This window comes from Galeopterus variegatus, unplaced genomic scaffold (genome assembly GCF_000696425.1).
Source record: "Galeopterus variegatus unplaced genomic scaffold, G_variegatus-3.0.2 Scaffold5268, whole genome shotgun sequence".
In the NCBI taxonomy this organism is placed as follows: domain Eukaryota; kingdom Metazoa; phylum Chordata; class Mammalia; order Dermoptera; family Cynocephalidae; genus Galeopterus; species Galeopterus variegatus.
In genome coordinates, this window is record NW_007731379.1 from 131,922 (window position 1) to 140,167 (window position 8,246).

At 44.8% G+C, this 8,246-nt stretch overlaps 1 protein-coding gene across 1 annotated transcript in view; it reads right to left on the minus strand.

Moving 5' to 3' along the window:
- Positions 1-8,246, minus strand: part of LOC103604593 (synaptonemal complex central element protein 1-like) — a 14,917-nt gene that overhangs the window by 4,038 nt on the left and 2,633 nt on the right. The window contains exons 2-8 of the mRNA XM_008589165.1: positions 5,776-5,838; positions 3,936-3,995; positions 3,727-3,747; positions 3,055-3,102; positions 2,729-2,783; positions 1,397-1,480; positions 1,084-1,147 (exon numbers count right to left, since the gene is read on the minus strand). Of these exons, the coding sequence (XP_008587387.1) occupies positions 1,084-1,147; positions 1,397-1,480; positions 2,729-2,783; positions 3,055-3,102; positions 3,727-3,747; positions 3,936-3,995; positions 5,776-5,838 (395 nt within the window). The remainder of the gene's footprint in view (positions 1-1,083; positions 1,148-1,396; positions 1,481-2,728; positions 2,784-3,054; positions 3,103-3,726; positions 3,748-3,935; positions 3,996-5,775; positions 5,839-8,246) is intronic.

The window sequence follows — 8,246 nt, forward strand, 5'->3', positions numbered from 1 at the left end:
TCTCAGGGTTCCCACTTGCCATTGCAAGGTGACCACACCCTAGGTTAGCAGGAGGGAAGCAAGATCAGCAATGGCTAGTGCAATAGTCTGAACAAGCCATGCTGGGAGTGGCAGTGGGGGATGGTGAAAAGTGGCCAGATCTGAGGTAAAAAAACAAGGGATTGAGTAGGCGGGCTAGAGGAAGAAAGGAGTCAAGGACAATCCCATGGNGACAGAGAGGAGGCCTGTTCGTCTGCATCCCGGCTACACCGCACGCTCCCTGCTTCCCCTCTCCCCGAACCTTTGCTCTTCTGCAAAGTCCTTACCTGTATTAGGCCATTCATTCATTCAACTATTAACTCAGTGTGCAGTTTCTGCTGTGGCTGGAGACCTATTTCCCCCCAATCGCTCTCCATGTCCCCGTGTACCTCTGAAACTTTTCTTCCCACTTTCCTCATCCTTCATTCTCCCATTTGCTGTTCCTCAAAAGTTCCAGGCACAGTTCAGCCTCAGGGCCTTGGCATTGGCCTTTCCTTCTTCTAGGAACACTTGCCCTCAGTTACCTGCATGGTTTCTTCCCTCACTTCCTTCACATGTGCATTCAGATGTCACCTGCTCATAGAACCTCCTCATTGACATTGCACCACCTACCTATTTTCTTGGTTGGAGCCTGGGTTTGCCTCCCCCTGTCCCCAACCAGCTTGGGACAGCAAAGACCTGGCTCCTTTGGTTCAACACTGTCTCTCCCTGCCTGCAATGCTGCCTGGTGCACAAGTGGACATTAGTTGAATGAAGGAGTGACCTGACCATGGCTTTCTCAGGGTTCCCACTTGCCATTGCAAGGTGACCACACCCTAGGTTAGCAGGAGGGAAGCAGGATCAGCAATGGCTAGTGCAATAGTCTGAACAAGCCATGCTGGGAGTGGCAGTGGGGGATGGTGAAAAGTGGCCAGATCTGAGGTAAAAAACAAGGGATTGAGTAGGCGGGCTAGAGGAAGAAAGGAGTCAAGGACAATCCCATGGCACTGGGCCTGAGCAGGGCTGGACACTGGGCCAGTCTCAGGGGAGGAGTGGCTTTGGTTGTAGGCAATGACAATGGCTCACGTGGAATTCCCAGAGGTTCTTGTGCTGGCCCATCAGATCCTCCAGTTGTTCTTCAACATCCAACCTGGGGGTTGATACCCAGGAATGAGAGAACACAGGCTAGCCCTGACACCCAGCCCAACCAGCTCTGAGGCTCCTCATGCACAGTCTTTCACATCCTTGCCTGGTGCTCTCTCTGCTGGGAGCCCCTTCAGGGGTTTTATCCTCCAAGCCTTGGTTCTAACAGTTTACTCTTCCAACAAACTCTCCTTGATGTAAGCCCCACTCCCACTCTCCACCCAGTGGTCGGGCAGGCCCCCAGGTTGGGAGTTACCCCAGCTTCCTCTGCTTGCAATTCTCTGCGATCTGAGAGTTATGGACAGAAATTTGCTCCACGCACTCCTGCAACATGTGCTTCCTGGGAAAGGAAAGACAAGCCTCAGTCATACTCTTGGAATGAACCCCGCTTCCTCTAGCAGGGGTGAGTGTGAGGGGTGGGGTCTGTTAACAACATTCACCCTTCTCCTTTCTTCTGTTGAATGTGACCCTTTATGGGCCTCTGTCAAGACCATCATCCGGTCCATCCTGTCCACCACTGAACTGGCCTTCCCAAGAAAGCTTTGTGAGGGGTGCAGTCGCTTAGCATCATGGATTCCAAAAGTCATGGCTTGAAGCTTGGATCTGCTACTTCACTGTGACCCTGGTCAAGTTACTTAAACTCTCTGGGTCTCAGTTTCCACATATGTAAAATGGTCATAGTGGTGGGAGGGTGACATTAACCCTTAACTCCTGTAATTGTCATTGTGAGGATTAGGTAAATAAATGAACATAAATGCTCATTGGACAGTGTGTGTAGTGTGGTTAAGCATACACTCACATTAACTATCTATCAGGTTTCCCCATGCAATTAAAGTCATGGTGCAATAGTACGTGACATCTCTGGTCACAGGAATGTGGTAAGTAAAGGTTCACAGGATGTAGACATGGACGGATAGATGGTTGAATGGGCAGTTAATTGGATGGATGAGTGGCTGGCTGGAGAGATGATAGCTGGTTAGAGAAATAATGATGATGGTTGGATAAAGAAATAAAGAAAGAATTGCTGGGAGGATGGATAGATGTCTGGATGGATGGTTGGGTGAAGAAATTAATGGCTAGATGAATGGAAGGATGAAGAGAGGATAAATGCATGGTTGGATGAATGGAAGATGATTAGATGGAAATTTGGAGATACGATGGCTCATGGTTGTCTGGCTGGATAGTTGGATAGATGTATAGGTGGATGAACAGATGAGTGGGTGAGTGGGTAGATGGGTAGGTAGATGGTTGGGAAGGTAAATGGATGACTGAGGGCCTAAAATAAGCAGACAGATAAACAAATGAATGGATGGCAGAGGAACTGGATGGCCAACAGAGAAAGACTTAGAATGTAACAGCAATGAACGGAATTTCTTTGATAAATTAGCATTAAATGGTTAAACAAGTGAGTTAATCTTAACATCACCACCTAATATCAAAGACGACCAGGGCAGTCTTTTGTCTGGTTACTCTATTTTATAGAAAGAGAAAATGAAGAGTGGTATCCAAGATTTTTTTCCCTGAGCTCGCTCCCTCCTCCTTCAGGCTGGGGAATGAGATGGGAAAGAGCCAGAGCAGGACCTCTTACTTGTGATCCTCACTTTCCTTCTTTTGGCAGTACAGCTGGAGGATCCTCAGTGCCTCTGTCGGGAGAAGAACCAAGGGGGCCTTGTGAGAGCTTGGGGAGTCAGGCTTGGGCAGAGGTAATGGGCCCGACATTATGTCAGGCATTGGAGAGCACTGAGAGGTCTTGGGTGCTTACTTCAAGTGAGGAGGCAACCAAGGGAGAGATGTGAACAGAGAGGGAAGCACTCTAACTCAGGTTTCAGTGGGATTCCTCTGGCTGCTCCAGATACTTTGGACTTTTGTGGGGTAGCGGGGTAGGATAAGGAATACACAGCAACTGGCAAATACCTTGCTTTTTTCTCAAGACCTCCTCCAGGTGCACTTTTTCTTCATTCACTGGAAAACACAATGACACTTTCAGCCCCCAGGAGCCACATCCTGTGCCCCACTGCAACTTCATGCAAGGGGCAAAGCCACACAGAAGGTGTGGTACAGTTCCAGGAGAGGCGAGGTGTCTTGTTGCCACCCCCACACCCATCTACCACGGGGACTTTCCTAATCCACCTTCTCCTACTCTGTGCTCACATTTCCTGTGTCAAAGGAGTGAAGACTGTAAAGAATGTACCATAAGGAATGGACACTGAGGGGAGAGATGACTACAAAGAGATAAATACACCATGTCAGGAGGAAATAAAGGCTCTGAAGAAACAAATCAAGTAGGAGAATGAGAGAGAGAGGTTGGGATTCTACTTTCAGATGGGACCACCTGACAGGAAGTCCTGTCAGGGTGAAGTTGAGTTGCGAACTGAAAGATGACATGAGATGGCAAGAGGCAATCTGGCCTATGTGAGCTGAAAGCACTGCAGGCAAAGGAACAGCCTGTGCAAGTGCCCTGAGGTGTGCGCAGGAACAGCAGCAGTGATCGTGGGATCTCTGGGTCCTTCTTTGGGCCCCACTTACAGGAGTCTAATTCTCTGTGCAGAGCTTCCCAGAGAGCTTGGTCCTCTCCCAGTTTCTCACCGGATTCCTCCTTTGCTGGGCCTAAGAAGGAAAGAAGACCCTGTGTGAGTGGAGCCTCTAGCCTTGTTCTTTTGAAGACTGTGACTCTGCACAATCATCTTCAAACAGCCCCAGAGGGGCCTGGATTTTATGAATGAGGAAATGGAGGCATTCATAGTTCAGGCCCTTCCTGCTGACCACAGCTGGCCAGTCTAGGCTCCCAAGTTTACCTTGCTGAAGCTCATTAATCCGGTTAATCAGCTCCTCAATCTGTGGCTCCAGGCTTCCTTCTGAAGAAAGAAAGAAAGATTGAGCCAGAGAAGACAGATGCCTTACTGTCCAAGGCAGATGGAGGAGTGGTATGTTCTGGCACTGTCTCTGCTGCTGTAAATCAGCAGGTATTTATTAAGCACCTGCTGTGTGTTGGACTCTGTAAGAAGCCCTTGCAGGGCTTGCAGACTGGGTGGGGGAGGTGGACATTGAACAGAGATATACAAATCAATCCAGATGGCAATAACTGCTGTGAAGAGAAATCAAGTGAGGCAAAGATGCTGAAGATAAAAAGGTAAAAGGTACTTCTTGAAATACAGAAAGGACCCCCATCAAGTGAGAGAAGCAGGCGCTGCAGTTCCATAGGGGTGGAAAGTGTGGAAGTGAGACCATTCCAGGCAGACAGTACAAGTTCCCTGTAATGGGAGTGGGTGAGGCATGAGGCATGAGACCAAAGTAATGGTGAGGAGCTGGTGTGGCTCTATTCTAGTGAGGAAGTGGAGAGTAGCAGGAGGTGAGGTGTGGGAGGGGGAAGTGAAATCACTCAGGGCCTCTTGGGCCACAATTATTTTCCAGATATAATTCTGAGTGTTGTGGGAGCCAAAGGAGACCTTCTGCCTGCTCTACCCTGTTAAAAACCAGAAAGGGCAAGTTGTCATTTCTATCAATCTGGATTGTGGTATTGACCTCATTTGAGAAAAGGGGTAAATGCTGCTTTCATGTTGCAGGTGACAATTTGCAAACTCCCCAGTGAGAGGGGAGATCACTGACCCTTTAGAGAGTCATCTCCAACTTCTCACAGTCCCTACATCAGCACTTTGTACAGAGAAGCTTTCTTTCTCATCTCTTTCTGGCTTCAAAGTTGGCAACACAGAGCTGGAGCAAAAAGCTGCCTGATCCTTGCTGGGTCTCACTGCCAATTCCTAAGGCCTTCTGGAGTTAATAGGTGCAGGCCCTGGATTTTCTAAGGTCACCAACTCCAGCTCCTGTGACTTCCAGGAGAATGGATACTGTCCGTGGTGCTGATTACTATGGCCAGAAATCCTGGGGGTCCGTTTTTTTTTTTTTTACTGGAGATAGTCAAGCTGGGTCACTACACATTTCCCACTCTGCGATTTCTCTACCTAATCCTAGCTTAGGCAGCAGCCCCAATGCACTTCTTCCATATGCAGGTGCAGAGTCAGGAAGGGGGTGTTCCCTTGTGTTTGGAACAACCAATCAATGGATTATAGCATTTTAAGCTGAGGATGGGCTGTGGCTCAAACCTCAAACCTGACCAGCATTCTGCCTAGCCCTAATGTAGGTACTGAATGCAATCTGACTCCCAGGTTCTTCTCCACAAGCAAAACAAGGTGCAGAGCTGTCTACATTGCCATTTGTTGTTTGTATATGACCAAGAAGGACAAAGAATACACACCCACGGATATATTTTTTAAAAATCTCTGGCAAGATACATAAGAATTTAAAAGCAGTTGCTGCCTGCCTGTGGGCTAGGGAAATGGACGACTGGTGTGTGTGTGTGTGTGTGTGTGTGTGTGTGTGTGTGTGTGTGTGTGTAAATGGACGACTGGTGTGTGTGTGTGTGTAGGCAGGGGTAGCTCTTTACATCCTCTTAAGCTTCTTGAATTTTGAACTGTGGAGGTATATTTATGGTTCAAAGAATTAAATTGTATGAGAGGGGAAAAGTGCAGTGGGATAATTTCTCAAGGCTGTGAGTTGAGGGGGCTGGGTTGGAGCCACCCTGTCTGACTGAAAGCCCCAGGCCCCAGGTTGGGGCTCAGACACAAGAAGACACATGACCTTTCTGTAGCTTTTTCACCATTGCCAGCAAATCTTCAGTCTTCTTCAAAGACTTGTCCTGCCCTGTGAAGATGAAAACCAAAATTACAGGACCCAGTGAGAATGAAAGGGGACTGATGAAAGGTCCAGACCTATCTGGGAGGAGAGGAAGAAAGTCCCAGCGGGCTCTGTGTACACCCCTGGGCTGGAGCCAAGGATGGCCTGAGGGAAGGTTTCCAGGCAGAGCAGCACCCCTGCAGGACCCCTGTTTCTTGTCCCTGAGGCTCATGGTATGTGCTGGATGAATAAGGACAAAGGACACCACAACATCCTCTTAATGAAACTCAGGAGGGAGAGAAAGGGATGTAGTTTTGCTGCTGCTGCTATTCAAGACCATTATGAAGTTCTAACTAAGGCAACAGGACAGAAAGGTTTTACATGAATTTCTTTAAAATCATTACAGCTCATAGTTTGCAAATTTTTAATGAAGTGATGGATCTAGACAATGGTTATTCATGACTGCTAACATCAGAAAAGGACAACCAGATATCTATGAGACTTTTCACAGAAGGACTCAACACTGCCCATAAAGGATTTTTGCCCCCAACACCCCTCAAAAAAAAAAACAAAACAAAAACCCAAGCCACAAAAAACAAACAACTCCCCCCCCACACACACACACAAGGGATTTTATCAGGCTTCCTTATCTACATACTAATTCAGAGGAAATAGGAAGGGCAGAGGAACATGTTGAATGATACCATTGAGGATGTAATCAACAACATGCAGACATGCAGACTGTGGGAAATTACACAGGAAAACGGAATATCTTCAATAAATAAATTACAAAGAAGAAAAAGAGGGAGAGGAAAAACCCTACAGATTAAGAGACTTTAGGTATATATCAATCAATCACAATGGACAGACCTCATCTGAATCCTGATTCAAACAAACACACTTTCACTATACATACTTCTATATGTATTTTATCATAAGCCTGTGTTACTTTTGTAAAACACCAGAGAATATTAATATCCTAAAAACATCTTAAACTCTTAAAATCAATAAGAAAAGTTCAAATCCCAGCAACCTACTCCTCCCCAAGGAAAACTGAGCAGAGAGAGAGAAAGGCAGCTCACAAAACACATACATGATAGCAAAAAAGTAAATGAAGAAATGCCATAGTATGCAGTGAAAACTGCTTCTCCCTCACATCTTTTTGTCTGGTCTGACATCTTTTATAAAGTAGTATGCATTAGTGTAATCTTCCATTTTAAGTTTTTAAGTTACTTAAGTAAATAATAAACAAATATGGAAGAACATGAAGTAAAAAGTAAAACTCTTTCCTCACCAACAGCCCCTTTTCCAAGTCACTCCCCTTCCCAGAAGTAACTACTGCCAGCAGTTTGGTGGTAAGAATGGGACTTTTTAGTATAATGTATTTCACGTCTTCTTGCTGTAATTTTCACTTTCTTAACCAAATAACGTTCTAATAAAATTCAAACACTACAGAAATACACGAAGTTGAAAATTTCTTGTTAGCTCTAATTCTCACTGCCTTTCCCAAATATAATCACCATTAACAGGTTGGTAGGTCTCCTCCTGAGACTTTTTAATTTTAAAATTATTCTTAATATTTGGAAATGAAACAAAAAAATTAAAGCTACTTTAAGTAGAAGTATCAATGATTATTTAAAAAATATTTTATAATAAAAAATTTCAAATGCATGTGAGAGTAAAGAGGATACTATAATGAACTCTGATGTACTCATCACCCATATGTAACAATCATTAATATCACTCATATTTGCTGTTTTTCCTGTATTGAAGTGTTTTCAAGTAAGCCCCAGCCGTCTTGACATTTCATTCCCAGATACTTAATTAAGCATCTCAACTACTTAAGAACTTTTTCTTAGATGGCCCCAATCCTATAATCACATATGACAAGATTAATAATCATCACGTGATATCATCTAACTCAGACCATATGTCATTTTCCCTGATTGTCCCCACATGTCTTTTACAGCTGGATTTTGCAACCATTTCTACAAAAGCTCCACCTGTGTTTTTCACTGCTTATTCTTCACTGTTTTTCTAGTGCTAGTCATGAGTTAAGGCCAAAAGTGGATTATAACTAAATTTTTAAATAATCCAACTAACCTCTTGATCATTTCTTTTAAAATTGTATGTTACAAAAGAAAACAGCTTAGAGAGTATGAGCCTCCTTTTAAACATTTTATTTTGAAATAATTTCTGATGTACACAAAAGTTGTACAAAGAGGCCACAGGGCTCCCATTTGCCCTTGTTATCAGATTCCCCATTTGTGAGTGTTGCTGAACTATAAGCTGCAGACATCATGGCCCATTACTCCTTAATATTCCAGTGCATATTTCTTTTACACAAAGGGAATCTACCAGGTAACTGCAGTATAACTATCAAAACTTGGATGTTAATATTGATCCAATATTAATATGATTCTCAGACGCCATTC